The sequence below is a fragment of the Trachurus japonicus genome, chromosome 9 (assembly GCF_045865225.1).
Source record: "Trachurus japonicus isolate A0001 chromosome 9, Traja_1.0".
Taxonomy (NCBI): domain Eukaryota; kingdom Metazoa; phylum Chordata; class Actinopteri; order Carangiformes; family Carangidae; genus Trachurus; species Trachurus japonicus.
Genome location: NC_140915.1, coordinates 8839026 through 8858642, shown reverse-complemented (window position 1 = coordinate 8858642; position 19617 = coordinate 8839026). Strand labels below are relative to the sequence as shown.

At 43.3% G+C, this 19617-nt stretch overlaps 1 protein-coding gene and 1 pseudogene across 2 annotated transcripts in view; both read right to left on the bottom strand.

Moving 5' to 3' along the window:
• Positions 1-15902, bottom strand: part of LOC146980949 (NACHT, LRR and PYD domains-containing protein 12-like) — a 42123-nt gene extending 26221 nt beyond the window's left edge. The window contains exons 1-10 of the mRNA XM_085785860.1: positions 15674-15902; positions 13298-15131; positions 12651-12824; positions 11705-11878; positions 10897-11070; positions 10345-10533; positions 9597-9640; positions 950-1001; positions 849-852; positions 729-784 (exon numbers count right to left, since the gene is read on the bottom strand). Of these exons, the coding sequence (XP_085641986.1) occupies positions 729-784; positions 849-852; positions 950-1001; positions 9597-9640; positions 10345-10533; positions 10897-11070; positions 11705-11878; positions 12651-12824; positions 13298-15131; positions 15674-15899 (2927 nt within the window). The 5' untranslated portion in view covers positions 15900-15902. The remainder of the gene's footprint in view (positions 1-728; positions 785-848; positions 853-949; positions 1002-9596; positions 9641-10344; positions 10534-10896; positions 11071-11704; positions 11879-12650; positions 12825-13297; positions 15132-15673) is intronic.
• A 2549-nt stretch (positions 15903-18451) lies between these two features.
• Positions 18452-19617, bottom strand: part of LOC146980945 (NACHT, LRR and PYD domains-containing protein 1-like) — a 70799-nt pseudogene continuing 69633 nt past the window's right edge. Inside the window, exon 13 of the transcript XR_015036622.1 lies at positions 18452-18962. The product of XR_015036622.1 is annotated as an NACHT, LRR and PYD domains-containing protein 1-like (transcript). The remainder of the gene's footprint in view (positions 18963-19617) is intronic.

The window sequence follows — 19617 nt, the reverse complement described above, 5'->3', positions numbered from 1 at the left end:
GACGAGTGTGCAACTGGAAGGCGCCCGGATAAACACACAGTCGTCCTGCATCCGTTTCACCTAAAGAACAATGAGAAAGTTTAAGTATAGTTCATTCATGTTTAAGTTTGTTTAAGTTCTGTCAAGGCGACACTGAGACATGGTGTCAATGAGACAAGGTGGATGGAGTCCACATCATCAGGTGAGTAACCTTATTACAGTATCTGATAGTGATGAGTTTGGACTGAAGGTGAAGCAGAGTGAAGCACTAAGGTAGTCTTACTTTATCCAGGTTGATGTTATTGGGCAGCAGAAACACATAGAGGATTTTCAGGTGTGAGTGGAGGTTTGGTTCTCTGAACAGCAGAACTTGGCCGCAAACTGATTCCTTGTTCCGAAACCACCTCGATCTAGACCTGGGACGATAATCAATTAATCGCACAATGAAAATGAACTGTTTGTTTTCCTCGTCTCTGCCCTGGATGACAAGAGGCTTCACTCTGTGCATCGGTCTCAGCACCTGGGAGCATTTGTTCCATAGAGGAATGAACAGAGTGAAGAGCTAGCATAAATACACGGCTCATTCATAAAACGTGAGCAGCAAGAATTTAGGAAATTTGCATGGATTTCTGCATTAATCAATCTTTTAGTAGCGCTGATCTTTTCGTAACTACTGTACTCACAAGCTGTGAAGGAAGAGGAAAATGCTTTGCCTAAAACTGTGTTGAGTGAGTCCATTACATATTTACCTGTATGATGAGAGTTGTGTAGATCCAGGTGCCAGTTCTGGCGTGAAACCTGACAGCTGCAGTTTAGAGAGAAACAACATGAGCTTGTTTACTATCTGAAAACAGCATACAAAAAAACACTGGACTGTTTTGTTTTTTCACTCACTCCACTCCAACTTGTTCCTCCATCAGAGGTTCCCCTCTGATCCTCAGGGACCCTCAGCTTTGACTTGTCCTCAGACACGTTCAGCTTTGTCTCTGTTCTCTTTGGGTCCAGTTTGACATCGGAGACACCTGTTAGGAGGAGAAGGCAAGGCAAGTTTATTTGTCTAGCCCATTTTTACCAACAAAGTGGTTTGTCTCAAAGGGCTTTATATGGCAAAATAACATCCTCTGCCCTTAGACCCTCACAACCGAGGAAAGAGCCTTAAAGGAATAATTCAGCAAAAAATGAAATTCATGCTGATGAATACTCCGGAGTAGTTTTTTATTCCTCAGAGTGCATCTGGAGACCCGGGAGGCTGGTTCATAGTCCAACGAAAACTTTATATGAGAGTCAATAGCACCTGACACCAACAGGTCCATAAAACTACACAAAAACCATTTAATTTGCCTGGGGAGTGCTCTCACGTTCCTGCGATGCACACGTGAATCACATAAATGCCGGAGCGCGCCCAAGGCAAATTCAATACAGGACCATTCAGAGTACAGTAGAGTTATGTATGGTGTACCACAGGGTTCAGTCTTAGGGGCAATCCTCTTCATTCTTTACATGCTCCCATTAGGTGGCATAATCCAGAAGCACTCAATCAATTTTCACTGTTACGCAGGTGATACGCAACTCTACTTGTCAATGGAGCCAGATGACAGAAGCCGCCTCATCAATCTGCAAGACTGCCTGAAAGACATTAAATCCTGGATGTCCTCTAATTTCTTGCTACTGAATTCAGATAAAACTGAGGTCATCGTGTTTGGACCTAAACACCTCAGGGACACGTTCTCTAATCAGATCGCTACTCTAGATGGCATCACATAGACCTCAAGTACAACTGCGAGGAACCTTGGAGTCATTTTTGACCAAGACCTTTCCTTCAGCTCCCACAAAAAACATGTGACTAGGACCGCCTTCTTCCATCTGCGCAGTATCACTAAGATTAGGAATATCCTCTCCCAGAGTGATGCTGAGAAACTAGTACATGCATTTATCACTTCTAGGCTGGACTACTGCAACTCTCTCCTGTCAGGATGTCCGAAAAACTCTCTAAAGAGTCTCCAGCTGGTCCAGAATGCCGCAGCAAGGGTTTTGACAGGAGTTAGGAAGAGAGAGCACATCTCTCCCACTTTAGCTTCTCTCCACTGGCTTCCTGTAGGATCTAGAATAGACTTCAAAATCCTTCTGCTGACTTATAAAGCTCTTAATGATAAAGCTCCATCCTATCTGAAAGAACTAATCATTCCTTACTGTCCTACCAGAGCACTCCGCTCCCAGAACGCAGGTCTGTTAGTGACTCCCAGTATCTCTAAAAACAGACTGGGAGGTGTGGTGGCAAAAAATGTTGTTCCTTCACCAAAGTATTTAAAAAAGGATGAGTGGACACGTCAGCTGTCTTTCTTGAGTTTTAATAAAAGGCATTCATGAATGGAGTCACACAACACAACCGAACAGAAGTACAGTCAGTGAGTGAGTGAGCTGAAGAAGTTTAGAGACACGCTATCTTATAGTAAAACAAAGCTTTGAACAGACAAAATATATGGCGCCATGCCTGGCTTTACCCCCTGATAGTGAGAGTGGTAAATCCACAGGCACTGTGTCAAAGCGATCCTTCAGGTCCTGACCTCGGGCCTGCTAAGTGTGGATATTGCTTCCCCTGATAAGGCCACATAAATTGTCAGCACAGGAATGTTCACTCGAATAACATGTTTGTGCCCCAGTCTTAAAGCACACACCTGAATAACATGCTATACCAAAATTTCCCATTACATTCCACCCTTTTTAGCATTATTATGCTAAACCAAACAAGAAACAGGAAATTTTGTACTGAACTACCCCATGACCTTTGGTGCCCTGCCCCGCACCAGCCAAACGCCAGCACCCCCAGTCTCCAACTCGGGAGTTTACAGACCCCAGGCAGAGGACCCCAGGTCACAGGCACAGACAAGCCAAAACCCCTCCCCTCACTTGACAAGAGGAGGGTAAAAGACTCATCCGTCTAGCTGCTCTTAACTTAAGATAAAAGGGGAAAAACCTCGAATATGATGAGGAAAAAATCCCATAATCAATACTAAAGTAATCTATTTCAAATAATATGCAGAAGACCCAGAATAACACAAAACAAATCAAGTCAAACTGTGAGACTAAAAATTATCAACACTGAATATGGAAACTTAAAGGAGCTCATCCCGCAACTCTGTAGTTCTTGTGAGAGTGAGAGTGATCCTAAAGTCAATGTTTATGAGAATTGAAACCTGCGACCATATCAGGTCACATCTGAAGATGTCCAAGTTGTCGTCCCACATTACCTGTCGCCACCACAGGTTGTCCACATGCTGATGTACCCAGAGACTGCTCTCTGGGTGTAACACGATCCTGAGTGAACAAACTGCGCTTCTCTGAGTAGTAGGATTTGTGGTCCTTTGGGAAAAGTGGAGTTGTTTTCAAAACAACTGTGGAAACATTCCAGGAACAAACCTTCAGCCCCTCGTAACTCACAACAGTTGCGTTGAATCCTCAGCCGTTCCTCTGTCGGGTTGTGAACTACAAGTGCAGGGCCATGTCATTCTGGGTAAAAGCAATCATTGCCCCCAGAATTTTAGGAAGAGGTGTTCAACGGCACAGAGTTACCTTTGTCATGTGACAGGGCAGCGCAAGCACGGCAGCTTGCGTTGGTCAGCACCCTTGCAGCTCTCATCACTGCCCTGCATCCGACGTTGTCCTCCAGCTCGATGCTGTGTTACTCACGGTAACAGCAGATGTCTTCACCAGAATGCAAAGCGTGTGGTGTAGATTTGTGGCCTGGGTGAGGTGAATCTGTCATGACGTTGTTGCTCGTCCTGCGGTTGTAGATGTCCTTCAGTAACAGCACCGACAGCCACGCGGTGATGGAGATAACCAGCAGGAAACTGGTCGCCACCCTTAGGCCGCACCCGAGCTGCTTACAGGGATGTCATGGTCGTTCACCACGATGTAGTCGCCTGACCTGCGGTCACACAGCTCTGTGTCTGCTGGCCCTGTAGGGCAACCTCCACCTGTTGGTAAAATTTATACGAAAAAACAAACAACAGGAAAAAAAAACAAACAGACAACGAGAATGCACAATACCACATCATTCATCCACACACTGGCCAGTGATTTCATACATACTTCAATCATTCATCCTTCCCCCTTTTTGACACATGGTTCAACCCATGTGTCAACTTCACACACTGTGGAGAAAACATAAACAAGGGAAACAGCAGAGACTGCTGTTCTCTGGTTTTCCACACGGCCCTCTCTTGCCAGAGAGGCTCATATCAACAAGTTGGCTATCTCAGCGGTAGCCACAACTGTGGGGATGGAACGGGGGTGTTAGAGAAAAACAACGGACACATACTTCGTGAGACAAAAGTAGCCTTGAAGCTGCGACTGCAGCTGCATCTGTCCTGGTATCACCTAGAGAGAAAATGTCAATGTTGTTTACGTGAACTTTCGCACAGCAATTTGTTATGTCGGTACCAGCAGTTCAACCAAAAAGAAATATCAATTAATGCTGATCATTTAGGTTTTCCTGTTGAAGTCGTCTCCATTCACCCAAATATGTCCAACATCCTGAAAATTAACACTCTTCAAAAAAAAAAAAAAAACTGAGTAGAGTATCCTTTAACTCTGGCCTGTGGGAGAAAAACATACATTATGATGGCCACATGGTCATGTGGCTTTCTGTCCTCAGCTGTTGGAAGGAGAGTAACAGGGTTAAAACAGTACATGACAGAAGTCAGAATCCCTCCTTCTCGTCAACAGTCCTGGTCAAAGGTCATGAGCAGTCAGTCAGTCCAAGTACTGGAGGTGCTTTGTAAAACTACTTTAAAGTCACTACAACACTTTGTCAGCCTCCACAGTCGTCAGTGTCAAACCTAAGTGACAGGGTCTGAGCTTTAGGCCTTGTCCATAAGCAATTGCTGCGAATGGTGCCTAAATTACTGCACAACGAGCGACCCATTGTCTGCTAGCTTCTCATGGCCAAAAATTATATCACTTTAATGAATTTACAGAATTGAAATTTATTTATTTATTTTTTTATGAGGGGGATCCTCCCTCTGTTAAGATCATGTGACCCAAGATGTGACCTCTGTGGCAACAAACTACATGTTGGACAGGCTGGCCTAGTGCCCCTGTTTACCCAGATGGGTCAAAAGAGCCAGAGCAGCTTTAACGCATCTCTCTCTGGTCTCACTTGCAATCAAGATACCATCACCATTCTGCAACAAAGCACGTTTCTCTGGCAACACCAGAGGCTCCAGGCTGTCCCCCAGAGTAAAGCAATAAATCGTTGAAGATTTACACCAACCCTGACACAACCGAGCAAAACGCATACACCTTCCCACCAAACCAAAAAGCAAAACCAAAATTGACTGTCAAACTTACATGAAAGCGTTTAAAAAGATCAACAACAAAAAAAACATTTACTATTTGTTGGAATTCTAAACAAAATCGTGTACGGATTCTGTACCATCGGCGCCCTGGCCTGCACAGCAACTTTTACAGCCTGCAGGTCTTGCACAAATCTCCACTCCACAGGCTCGCCCTCAGGTCGAATCTTATGCACCAGAAAAAAATGGGGGTTCTCACTGGAGAACCAGCACATGGCACAATCACACCAGCTTTCAACAAAGCATCATACACAGGCCTAATGCCTTCACTTGCATCATGTCTGAGAGGATAGTAGTTACAACAGGGACAAAACAGTGTGATTTAGGCTAATCGTTATAACAACAGGCTTATAATTGTTTTTAATCAGAAACGTCATGCTTACTTTTAGCCCAGAGATGACTGAGAATATCTTTTAATTCCGAGATCTCTTCAACAGATTTAAACAGTTTCTTGTCTATGTGAAAATTAGGATAGTCAAAGAAAAATATGATCTCATCCTCAACTTCAACATCATTATTCAACAATTTGCAATTTGCCCTCAGGACTTCTTTAAAGTGCACCTGAGGATCAGCTGTAGCCTCCTAGTTTGAGGAAGCATTTAGCTTCTCTACCCAATTTTCCAAGTTTGTACATGCAGGATTTACCAATGAGATGTGTGGTTCAGATTGTTGAGGCAATACATTTAACATTACCTCAAAATAACCTATTTGCATTCAAACAATCCCCGCCTAGCATTATTTAATCAGTGATACTCCTACTGTCATAATAGGAGTGTATGTGTGTACTGCAGCGCAGGCATGTGACGTCAATGTGTGTGTGTGTGCTCGGAGCTGCAGCACAACAGAGCAGGGGGAGAGTTACTTTCCCCCGTAACATGATTTGTGTGTCGGGGTGGTGGAAAAGCATTGATAGTTTTCTACCCTTATCTCACTCAACCCCGTCTAGTGTACAAATCAAAGATAAACCTAACAAACAAATAAATCATTTTTCATCAATTTAAAACTGGACTTCTGTCATGAGCAATGAATGTTTGAAATGTTTCCCAAATTAGGATCAAATGCATTTTAGTGGAGCTAAAAACTTCCCTCCCACACCAACTGTCTACTGATACGTGGTGCTGAGTTTAAGCTATTTATTATCAAATTCACAGCTGCTTAACTAGAATTAGTGGCCCCGGATTCGACCCGATCCAGATATTTCAACATGTCTATCATCATTGTGTACCTAGGTTCTAGTTGTGTGTGTTGTAGTTCTGCTTCGAGGCTCTGAACTGTTTCTAGCATGAGCTCAGTGTCAGTATCAGTGTTACGGCGTGCAGCATGTGTCTGTGTATCAGTGTGTGTGTTAGTGTAGGTGTTCTCACGTGTTTCCAATGCGCTCCCAGCTGCCGGCCCAGTGTCTCCACCAGACCCGTCCCGGCCTGCACTTCCACCATATAGTCTGTCCCAATTCACCCTCTCTCTCCTCTCATTGGGGCAGTACCGTGCCCAGTGTCCTATCTTGCCACACCGAAAGCATCGGCCCCCCCTTTCGTTGCCGCGACCTGCTGCTCCGCGTCCGCAGCCGGCATGGTCCCGGCCTCGGTTCTGAGACCCGCGTCGCGGGTGGAGTTGGCGGTCGCGGCCACAGCTGCCCCCTCCGTCACCACTGTCCATGTTCTTTATCAGTTCTGCAGCCAAGACAGCTTCAATGGCATAAGCCTTGACTTCGTCCAGGCTTACACAGTATACCAGTGGCGACTGTGCACAGACAGCATGTTTACCAGCCACTGTCCATGGCATGGACACGGGCTGCTCACATTGTTCTTTTTCCCCGGGCTTGGGGAGCGCCAGGCAGGGTGGGAGCTGCTGCTGCTGATGATGATGATGATGAGGAGAAACATCCTGAAGTGACGATGAAGGTGGGGGTGGAGGTGGATGGCACGGTGCAGTCGAGTCCAGGTCTGGATCCAGCTTCAGACACCGGGGCACGGTCCTGTTGGAGCCCTGCCTACACTCTGCTTCACACATCCACATGTCAAAAGCTTTCCAATTTATCCTAATTCCCTTCTTGCTTTTATTATTCCGACGCAGCAGTCTCGCATTTAAAGCCTTTAACTCTTCAACGCTCAGGCTGCCCATTTTTGGAAATTTAAATTCTCTGACCCACAGATCTAATTGGGCTATGGCTTCCTCTCCATAGTTATCTGTCATGTACTTTATATTTGGGGCTTCGTAATCTGGTCCCTCGGATAGATAGACATCCAGAGGGTTTGCTTTGTTTCGTTCCCATGATTGTATTCTCTCAGAGGTTTGCAAGTTTAATTTTCACAAAAGAAAAAACAGTGGGCCACTCAGATTTAGATTATCTTACTTACTCACCGTTAAAATTTGAATCTTTAAAATCTTTAAGCATAATAAATTTAGATTTAATTTCAGAATAACCGCAATTTAGATTATTTTCTGTTTTAAAGAAAAGAGAAGAAGAGTAGCACTGCTAAATTTTAATTTTAAATTTACTCTTTAACTTTAACCGGATTCCGACTTTAATTATTTTCTCAAAATTAAATTGTAGTTCTCCAGACAGTCAAAATTGTTTCTTCTCCTTACTCCGCCTGTCTTAGTGTTGTAGCCCCTAAGTGCCTCAGACTCCCGGGTCTGGCTTACTGCAGGTTCCCAGAACCTGAAGCCCCAAGTCCTCGACTTGAGGGAAGTCTACCGCTCCCTGACACTTGGCCTCCCCCGAATAGGAAGCCGAGTTGTCCGGCACGTCTGCCGCCACTACTGCGAACTCAGTAGGTAGAGACGGGACTTTGGCCCTTTCTTTTCTCAAAACTCACCAGAAAAAGACAGCGAGGTGTTTTCTGTAGCCACCGAGTTCGTTGGACCCCGACCGGTGAGGGGACTCTCAGTCCTCTGGACGTCAGGCCCTCTTCTCAACCTTCCTTGACGGGGGAGTCCGAGGTGTGCACTTTAATCACCTTCGGTCCAGAAACGAAAAATCCGCTCACAGATGGGGTCCCTTCGTGGTCGCCAAATTGTGGTGGCAAAAAATGTTGTTCCTTCACCAAAGTATTTAAAAAAGGATGAGTGGACACGTCAGCTGTCTTTCTTGAGTTTTAATAAAAGGCATTCATGAATGGAGTCACACAACACAACCGAACAGAAGTACAGTCAGTGAGTGAGTGAGCTGAAGAAGTTTAGAGACACGCTATCTTATAGTAAAACAAAGCTTTGAACAGACAAAATATATGGCGCCATGCCTGGCTTTACCCCCTGATAGTGAGAGTGGTAAATCCACAGGCACTGTGTCAAAGCGATCCTTCAGGTCCTGACCTCGGGCCTGCTAAGTGTGGATATTGCTTCCCCTGATAAGGCCACATAAATTGTCAGCACAGGAATGTTCACTCGAATAACATGTTTGTGCCCCAGTCTTAAAGCACACACCTGAATAACATGCTATACCAAAATTTCCCATTACAGAGGTAGAGCCTTCAGTTACCGGGCTCCTTTACTATGGAACCAGCTCTCTCCATGGGGCAAAGAGGCAGACAGACACTCTAAATACATTTAAGTCTCAGCTTAAGACCTTCCTTTATGACAGAGCTTTTAGTTTGGGCTGGTTCAGGTAGCTCTGAACCATTTATAGCTATGCTGCCATAGGCTTAGACTGCTGGGGGACACATCTGGTTACACGGAGCCCCCAATTTTTCGCTGTTAAAAGGGTTTTCCATGGAGTTTTTCCTCAGTTGATGTGAGGGTCTAAGGGCAGAGGATGCTGTTATGATGCCATGTAAAGCCCTTTGAGACAAACTGTTTGTAAAAACGGGCTATACAAATAAAATTGCCTTGCCTTGCCTTGCCTGTTTAGGCTGTAAAAATGTCCTAAATGACATCGTTTCGAGTAAACTCTGGACTATATCCCTTCAGGACACTTGGATTGCAGCGGACGAGCAGTATGGAGGAATATTACAAGGTTTTTGTGTAGTCTTATGGACCTTTTTGTTTTTGGTGAACTATTCTTTTAACAGGGGAAAATGTGAAAAACTTCAGGGTGAGCAACAAGTCAGAGATGATCTCTACTACCTGACCATGTGGTTCATGTTGCTGTCAGTCGATACATTCATATGCACAGAAACTCTATCCAGTAAATCAATTTCAAGGGTCAAGATTCCTTCCAAGCAAATCATCTCCATGTAAGCCATAAACAATTTGGAGATGAAATGAGCCCAAACTCATTTCACAGTCAGACTGATGAAGAGGAGACAGTGTTTCAGTACTCACAGGTTTTGTCTCTCGAAGCTTTAATCACCTTGTCTGTGTAGATTCTATAGGAATAAAAACACAACATCAGTAACAGAAACAGAGAAAAATAATCAGGTTTTGTTTGAGTTAGTTTCATTAAACCAAACTGTGATGATCCCAGATCAGACTACCTCAGACGGGTTTTAACTGGTCGGGTATCATTAAATCGGATTTTTGTGTTTATCAGTCAAATTTGGGATCAGCCAGAGAAGGATCAGATCAAAGTGTATTGTGTACGTGGCTTTTAATCAATAAGTTGTAGACAAACAAAGCCACAACTTCTAAAAGAAGTTCAACATCTGATCAGTGCAGTCTTGGAATTACAGCTCCTGTACTTTGTTTTGTATTGTGGTGAGACTTGGTGAGGCGGTCATTGTGACCAGGGAACATAGGACCCTTTTTCTAAAAGAGGGTCCTATGTTCTCCGCTGTGTATGTGGAGTTGTGACCTTGCATATTTTTGCCTATTTTTGAGTGAGAAGTTGAGTTTTAACTTTGAGTGAGAGGTGGAATTGTCCCATTGGTTGGGTTTAGGCAGTGAAGAAAGGAGTTGGTTAAGTTTAGTAAAAAAAAAAAAAAAAGACCAGGTAGAGGCTAGACAGGCCAGATACTGTAGATAGAGAGAGTTCATCGACTGGCAACAGTGGGGAACATAGGACCCTTTTTTAGAAAAGGGATCCTACAGTATGTTCCCCAGTTTGTATTGCGACATCGTTTCCTCTACTGACCTAAGAGTCTCCAGTCTACAGTTGGGACTTTCCACAAGAGCACAAAGATCTTTCGCTCTTGAATCCTCCAGGTCCTCCAGGTCCTCCAGGTTGCCGGTCAGGTCCAGTTCTTTCAGATGAGAGGGGTTGGACTTAAGAGCTGAGACCAGAAAAGAACAGCTGGTCTCTGACAACCAGCAGCCCCTCAATCTGAATAAAGAATAAAATAAAAAGATAAATTCATTGTTGTAGGTGGGTTGTGTGTTAACAGTTTTGTGTGAAAGTGTAAAAAGTTTTTTTTTGCTATTATTATTATTATTCGTTTATATTTATGTATCATCCACATGATAGCACAGATTCATCAGCTGATGACCTCAGGTCAGTCTGTCAATATACAGTCAATATCTCATCAGATGGGCTAATCACTGACTACAGCACTGTGATTCAGGGCTGAACTGGATCCAAGTTTAAAGGTCCAGTCCTGCAACTGCCACAGAGAGAGAGAGTTCTGAAGATCAACCAGGTTCCATTGTGGATCAATGATCTAAGATCTACAACAGTCAGTGAACTGACCTCAGAGTCTCCAGTCTACAACCTGGACTCGCCAGATAACGACTCAGATCTTCCACTGCTGAATTCTGAAGGATGTTCAAGCTCAGGTCCAGGAGTCGCAGGTGGGAGGGGTTGGATTTCAGAGCTGAAGCCAAAGAAGGCCAGCGGATCGCTGATGAACTGCACCTCTGAAGTCTGAGTGAAAAGAAATTAGTTGAGGACAAAGTTCCCTGTTGACAGTGTTCAGTGTTTCATCATCTGTTCAGAGCTGAAGGTTTACAGTAGAAAGAACAATTTTAGAAAGTGAAATTCAAACAGCTGAAGCAATGGGAGCTCATGTTCTGCAGCCACATATAGTATCAGGGATTACTGGCCATGTTCAAGTTTTCAAAGACAAAAAACATGTGAGGCTGAACTCTGGAGACATGACAAAAAAACATACTAAAATAAATGTTCAATGAAGCAGCTGATAAAGACAGAAAAACCTGCTGAATGACGTCACATATTTAACCTGGTTAAAGTTCTTCAAAGTGCTGAAACCAGCACATCCATATTATCATGACATGTGACAAACATCACCAAACTTCAAAAAGGATGTGGAGCCACCAGCTACTGATTATGGATCAGTTATTGACTGACAAGTTAAATACTTTTCTGTAGTTGAGGTAAAATGCAGAGAATCAGTGACTGGACTAAAACCAGAGAATAAGAAAGCAGACATCACCGTGACGACTCATGGTATGGATCTGTATAATATCAGCTTCATATCTACAACTCAGTGTCAACACAACTTTCACATCACATGTATTTGAGGACAAATGAGTCTGACCTCAGAGTCTCCAGTTTACAGTTTGGACTCTCCAGAAAACCACTCAGATCCTCCACTCCTGTATCCTGCAGGTCGTTGAAGTCCATGTTCAGGTGCCTCAGGTGGGAGGGGTTAGACTTCAGAGCTGAGCCCAGAGAAGACCAGCTGATCTTTGACAAACTGCAGTTCCTCAAACTGAATAAAGAATAAAAGAAGAAGATAAAATAATTGGATAATTGATCAGATATGTGTCCTGATCAATGATCAGAATCTAAAATGAGTAGAGGGATCACCATAATGTGGTCTTCTATACACGTCATCAATGTCAGCACAGATTCATCAGCTGCTACTGACCTCAGGTCAGTCTGTGTCAACATACAATGGATATTTGATAAGACCTGTTGGCCTCAGTCTGATCACTGTTGATTTACAGTGTGATTTTCTCTCAATAACTTTGTCTAATTAAACCTATTAAAGGAAGAGTTCTGACAGCCAGTTCTGTTCTGGTTCTGTGGACCACAAATCCCTCATCAGATCCTTCCTTTTTGTTCTCAGTCTCTGTCGACTCTCTGACACGACATAAACAAACTGTTGCTGATAAAAACAAAACATGGTCGACTGCAGAAACAACCAGGTGACCTTCAGCTAATGGTCAGAGACTACTTCACAAACACCTCACAGGGTTCTACCTGACGGTGACTGGTGATGAAAAAAAAGACTCTGATCTTGCTTGAAATCCTCTCCACACCCCGATTGCAACCAAGTACTGTAATTGAATGCTTTTTCACAAAAATGAAAAGGGTCAGTTACTTGTGGTATGGACAATCCTGCAAAAACACCATCCAATCATCAAGTCAATTGGATTGTAATTCAGTCTCACAAATATTCAAACCAGACACAAACTGAACCTTCACAAATTTGAACTGAATATAAACAAAACTACAACAGGTCCAGTCGGTGAACTGACCTCAGAGTCTTCAGTCTACAGTTTGGACTCTTCAGTCCAGCACACAGAATCTTCACTGATGAATCATCCAGGGAGTTTTTACTCATGTCCAGTTCTGTCAGGTGGGAGGGTTTGGACTTCAGAGCTGAGGCCACGATTTCACAGTGAGTGGCTGAGAGTTCACAATCAACAAGTCTGTGAAGAGAGAAAATCCATCAGAATCAAATCAGATTAAAACTGTAGTAAAAACCCAGTTGATGCATCTGATGACAGGATATGATGATGAACAGATTACCTGTTATTAATATAAAAGGCATACAATAGGTGGAGACAAACACACTTATCTCAAAGTGCACACAGCTGTCTCTGGAGACACTGAAGGATTTCTTTCTAAAGGAACACTTCATATGTGGATAATAAAACCTGGAAACACTGATCAGTGGAGCTGCTTCATCATGATTCATCAGGTTCGAATAAAACCAAAAAGGTGTTTTTGTTGATTAAAGAGTAACAATCACAACCGAAGAATCTATTGAGCTCACAGCTTTTATGAAGAAAAACTAACCTGTAGGCAAGTCAAACTAACGAGAATGAAAGTAAGTGTGAAAATAAACAGTGTAAATTTGGCTAAATTGCTGATATGATCAACTGATGATATCTGGACTCACTGAGCTTCTCTGCAGTTCCTCACAGCTGGGATCAGTCTCCATCGTCCTTCATCTGATGTGTTGTACCTCTTTGGGTAGAACTCACCCTGAACCTGCTCTGACATCAGCAGCCTGTAGGCCAGAGCTGAGCACTGGATCTCAGAGAGTTTCTTCTCTGGTCTGTTTCCTGACCTCAGGAACTGGTGGATCTCTTGATGAACTGACTGGTCGTTCATCTCTGTCAGACAGTGGAAGATGTTGATGCTTCTGTCAGGAAAGATTCCATAACCTCTCATCTCCTTCAGGTTGTTGATCACTCTCTTGATGGTTTCTGGACTGTTGTCTGTCTGACCCAGCAGACCTCCTAACTGTCTCTGGTTGGACTCCAGAGAGAGGCCATGAAGGAAGCGAACAAACAGGTCCAGGTGACCATTTTCACTTCTGAGGGATTTCTCCATGGCTCTCCTCAGGAAGTCATCCAGTGCTAAGTCAACATGATGTTCTTCCAGGAAGTTCTCCAGGACCTTTTTGTTCTTGTTGGTGAAACAGTGGAACATGTAGACTGCAGCCAGAAACTCCTGAACACTCAGATGAACAAAGCAGTAGACTGTTGTCTGGAAGATCACACTCTCTCTTTTGAAGATCTCAGTACAGAGTCCTGACTTCACCAAGGCCTCTGTGACATCCAGACCACACTGCTCCAGGTCTTCTTGGTAGAACATGATGTTTCCTTCCTCCAGCTGTTCAAACGCCAGCCTCCCCAGCTTCAGAAGAACTTCCCTGTCTGCCTCCGTCAGCTCCTGTGGACTCATCTCATGTCCTTCACCGTACTTGTTCTTCTTCCTCTTTGTCTGGACCAGCAGGAAGTGTGAGAACAGGTCAGTCATGGTCTTGGGCAGCTCTCCTCTCTGGTCTGTGGTCAACATGTGCTCCAGAACTGTAGCACTGATCCAGCAGAAGACTGGGACTTGACACATGATGTGGAGGGTCCTGGACGTCTTGATGTGTGAGATGATTCTTCTGGACAGATCTTCATCACTGGATCTCTTCTTGAAGTACTTCTCTATCTGGGCGTTAGTGAAGCCTCGGATCTCTGTTACCCTGTTGATACATGTAGGAGGGATCTGATTGGCTGCTGCAGGTCTGGAGGTGATCCAGACCAGAGCCGAGGGAAGCAGATTCCCCTGGATGAGGTTTGTCAGCAGCACATTGACTGATGACGTCTGTGTGACATCAGACACAACCTCCCTGTTGTTGAAGTCCAGTGACAGTCGGCTTTCATCCAGGCCGTCAAAGATGAAGAGAAGTTTACAGACAGCGAGCTGCTCTGCTGTGACCTTCTGTAATGTTGGATGGAAAACATGGAGCAGCCCGAGAAGACTCAACCGCTGATCTCTGATCAGGTTCAGCTCCCTGAACGAAAGCAGAACCAGCAGACTGACATCTTGGTTCTCCAAGCCCTTGGCCCAGTCCAGAGTGAACTTCTGCACCGAGAAGGTTTTTCCAATGCCAGAGACGCCGTTGGTCAGAACCACTCTGATGGGTCTCTGTTGGACAGGTGAGACTGTAGAGACTTTGTATCTCTGTTGGACAGGGAAGTCCTTAAAGATGTCTTGGCACTTGATTGTAATGTGATGGAAGATCTTCTTCTTGTACGTTGTCTCCAGCTGTCTCACCTCATGTTGGGTGTTAACCTCTTCACTCTGTCCCTCTGTGATGTAGAGCTCAGTGTAGATCCTGTTGAGGAGGGTCCTACTTCCCGTTTCACTTCCTGTTGCCTCAGTTTCTTCAGTCACACATCTGCTCCTCAGGCTGCTCTTATGTTGATCTAAAACCTCCTGTAGACCATGATCTGTTGAGAGAGAGAAGACATAATCAAACTGAAGCCAGAGAGTCTGACAATCTGATCAGATTATTTTCTTTTTGAAACTTTTTAGTTTTCAGTTCTTTTTTCAACAATAAAGACAAACACAGAAACAAAAAACAAAGAAAGAACAAAAATAGACAGAATAGTAACTGACAGGTTGACATGGGCCATACATTAGTGCAAAATGAAGTGATTATTCACACAGACAATGAGTTACACTAAGGAACATGAAGTTGATCTGATGATTTTCATCAGCTACAGAAAAACTGACCACAGAAAGGGGTTTTAGTGACAAAAGACAGAAGAAGTTTGTAGTTTACTGCACATGAATCTGAAAGTATGGATCATGTCATGGTTCATGTCCATGTGTTGTCCAACTAGAGGCCATTGCAATAGAATTTTCCAATACTGCTGTTATGATTTGCCCATAATTAAATTTTATAATTCAACAATTTTCATTTTCAGTTTGAGAGTATGTGTTGTTATTGTGCAAGGAAGATACAACAGCAACAAAAACTTGCCTGTTGAGCCTGTCACAGTGATGCTCTGACTGCCTGTCTGCAGTCCACCACTGGTTCTGAGTCTATGTCCACACTGGGGACAGAAGGGGTCTCCTGAGGAACCAGGTTGGTCCCAGTATGAGGTGAAGCACTGTCTGCAAAACCAGTGTCCACAGCTGGTGGAGACTGGATCTTTCAGGACATCCTGACAGAGACCACAACAGGCCAGTGGCTCGTCCAGAGAGACACCACTCATCTCCATCTCTCTGTGAAGACATTAACACATGTATGTTTAAAGTAGTCGCCTTGTCAAGGTCATTTCCTCTTCCTCTTAGACTAGTTCCAGATTACCTGATCCCTTGTTTGTCCAGAGTTACAAAAAATATTCACATTTTAAGAGACATTTTCTTGTAATTACTTTGTCTGGACTTGTGGCTAAGAAGTGTTTTCATGAAGATAAAGTGACTTTGACCTTTGATCTTTATTCGTCGAAATCAAATCAGAACATTTGTGCCAAATCTGAAGAAATTCCTTGAAATGTTTGAGACATGTTTTTGTTTAAATTAGGATGAATTGATTGGATATTGGTGACTAAAGGTCAAAGGTCAGTGTGTCCTCAAGACGTTGTAGCCATAACTCAAGACATCATGCAACAATTAAGACAAAAGTTGACAAGAGTGGTTCATATATGACTGTGGACAAACACAATCAAACCTGGCATTAGTTTGAATGGAGGAAGCAGAGACCCTACTGTAGTTTCTGTTATTCAAGAACGAAGAACAAACCGTAACTCTGGTGTTTGTGTATCTATGTAGTGTTCAGATGGGCTTTCTTTCCGTCTGTCTACTGATTCTCTGATGAACCTTTGAACAAAGTCTCAAAATTATAAATGCTTCATAGTGAGGAGACTTGGTGGACTCAAGCATGCATTATATTCTACAGCTCAATCTGCTCTCATTTCTTGTCCTCTCGAGACTGTCGGCCATAAGTACAGAAACAAAAAACTGGAATTTTGTTGCAGGCCTCTTACCCCATAGCTGCAGGTTCATTACTGGATGAGGGGTCATTTTTGGGTGGACTATTCATTGGAGCAGTTCCCCGTTTCCTCTGCACAATCACTCATTCTGTACTTCAGTCAGTCTAACAGTGAGACCAGTAAAACTAACTGTTAACACGAACACAGGAAGTAGACCCAGTACAACTCTCCACAGAGACAACAGAATCATTTGAACAGGACTCACCTTGCTCTCCTGCTCTGTTGAATGTAAAACAGTCAACTGTGACTGTTAAACAGTCAACAGCGTACATTAGGGACTTCAACTTCAACTCTCCCTCTGTGTGTTTAATGATTGTCTGAGCAGAGCTGCTCCTCTTCTCATCTGCCTTGACCGTTAAGAACACGCCTCCCAGGGTGTGGCTACAGGAAGCCTCTCAGTCTCTTAAAGACACATGAACTCTCTCTTGGTTTGAATTACACAACTGTAAAAGCTGTGAACACTGGAAAAAGAGAAAACATCTTAACATTCAGATGAACAGTGACTGAGCTGTGACCAAATCTGTCTCTTTATTGATCTACATGTGTATTTTCATTCGCTTTTTGTAAAATGAAATGTTTGTATTTGTGTTAGCTGTAAGGCATTGGTCATAACAAAACATATATTGTAACTCTTTGGTCCCTGGACACTTAATAAAATCTTTGAATGAAATCAAAGAAGAAACAAAGACAAGTGCTTCATTTGTTCAAAAAAACAAAAAAACAAAACCCATACTGTAGGTCAAAGCTAAAAAAAAATAGTTTTGGAAACAGACACACTGAGTGTGAATCAACTGATGCAGCTTCAAACTATTTCAAAGAAACAGTCAAAGAAATGCAACAGAGCTGAACTGGTGGTGTTTCTGCCAGAAGCTCATCAGTGCTGGAATAATATTTACTGACTCAGACCCTTAGCTCATGTAGTGCGAGGATCATACATGTAACATTGTCTCATCCTGATGTTTGATCATGACAGCAGAGGAAACTTAGCAAAAAAAACAAAACAAAAGAGATTTGACGTAGATACAGTGCACAAAAACATGTGTCTGTTTGAAAGATGATTAATGGATAAATCATGAAATCTCATCATTAAAAAAAACAAACAATTGTGCTCATTAAATTGTAAAGTACAATGTTTTTAACATGCTGCGCAGTAATATCTGTAACTGAACATACACAGTTCAGTAAAAAAAAAAAATTAAAATACATCTGAATTAAAACAAACTGCAGTTAAATTTGATCTTGAACATAGAAAGCCCTGAAAATGCTTTAAAAAATAGATTTTAAGTGGATTTTATAGATGAACGAAATTCTTTAGCAAGAAATTCTTTAAAGCTGCGTTCACACCGGACCTTTTGTTTTTCTCGCTGGCGACGAGTTTACATGTTAAGTCAATGCAAACGAGCGATTAGCGTTTAATCGCTCAGGCTAAAAATCGCTGGGGCTCCGAGCGACAGCAACAGAGCAATGTTTCGCTCTGTCACTCGAGATGAGAAATCCCAACTCTCTGGCCGTCAGTCGCTTGTCGCTCAGCGCTGATTGGCTGCCGTAATCCCGGTGGTGGCGGTGTAAACAGCAGACACATGGCAGTGGGCATGACGCCATCAAAGCGAAAATGCGAGTCGGTGCCAAATTGACGAGCAAATGCAGCTGAGCGACAGAGCGATTTTTTTTGGAGCGATACGAGCGACAGCGACAAAAATAAAAGGTCCCGTGTGAACGCAGCTTAACAAATGAGAAAAAGAATGAAAGACGTTGGTGTCAGACACAAACACTGTCTCTACATCAGTTTCAGGTGTTCTGATAGGTAGCGATCCACCTCACACAGAAGTCTGATCAGAACTAAAGAAGCTTCTTCTCCTTTTTTTCGCACAATGTCGATCACCTCTTGTGCTTTGTCTGTCTCCTTTGGTATCGCAGCAAAATGGATCATTTCAGCATCAGTTATCACCTCACAGTCCAGGAGTTTGTTCAGCAGGAGACCAAGATTTGGATCAGACATCCTATAGATGAACTCAGTCCGAACAGACAACAGCCTCTTTTCTGCTGAGACACTTGGAGTCGGAGTGGAGACACTTGGAGTCAGTGCTGAGACACTTGGACTCGGTGCTGAGACACTTGGACTCGGTGCTGAGACACTTGGAGTCGCAGCTGAGTCACTTGGACTCGGTGCTGAGACACTTGGAGTCAGAGCTGAGACACTTGGAGTCGCAGCTGAGACACTTGGAATCGGTGCTGAGACACTTGGAGTCAGACCAGGACCAGGACCAGGACCTGGAAGAAGAACTAGAATCATACTTGTGTTCAATAAGCATCATCTGTGCTGTAAACAAATGTAATAACAAGTGATCAATGTTGCTGATTTGAGAAATGAGACATGTATACACAGTAGGGATGGAATGGTCCATGAAGAAAAAATCTTGTCTGGTTTGTTTGTCTTGGTTCAGGGATACGTAAAAACTCTTTAAACTAGTAATCCAGAAGACACAGGAGATCACTCCAGGTCGAACACCACTGTAAAATTCAAACAATTCCAACACCACTTCTTTTTGCATAGTTTGTTTTCAATGACAGGTAATAAATAATATGCCTAAAGTCTTTATAGTGTTGTCCAACAGCCAGTGTTACGTGCATCATCTCGGAGCATCAGGGAACATAAAAGAACATGGCACGTAACAGCCAGAATTTAGATTAATGGATGCCCCCTCAGCCCCACACTGTGAATTATTGGTTGAACCACTTACACAATCAATTAGAGATGATACAGATATACCGGTAACAGGTATAAGGACTGGTGACACACAACAAATAAATGGATGTAAGACTATGTCCCTATTATCACCTGCCCTGGCTCAACAGGAGATAGCAACTAATAATTAAGACATCTACTATTTCAGAGGACAGTTTCTGATATGAAAGACTCTGAAATTGAAATGTTACT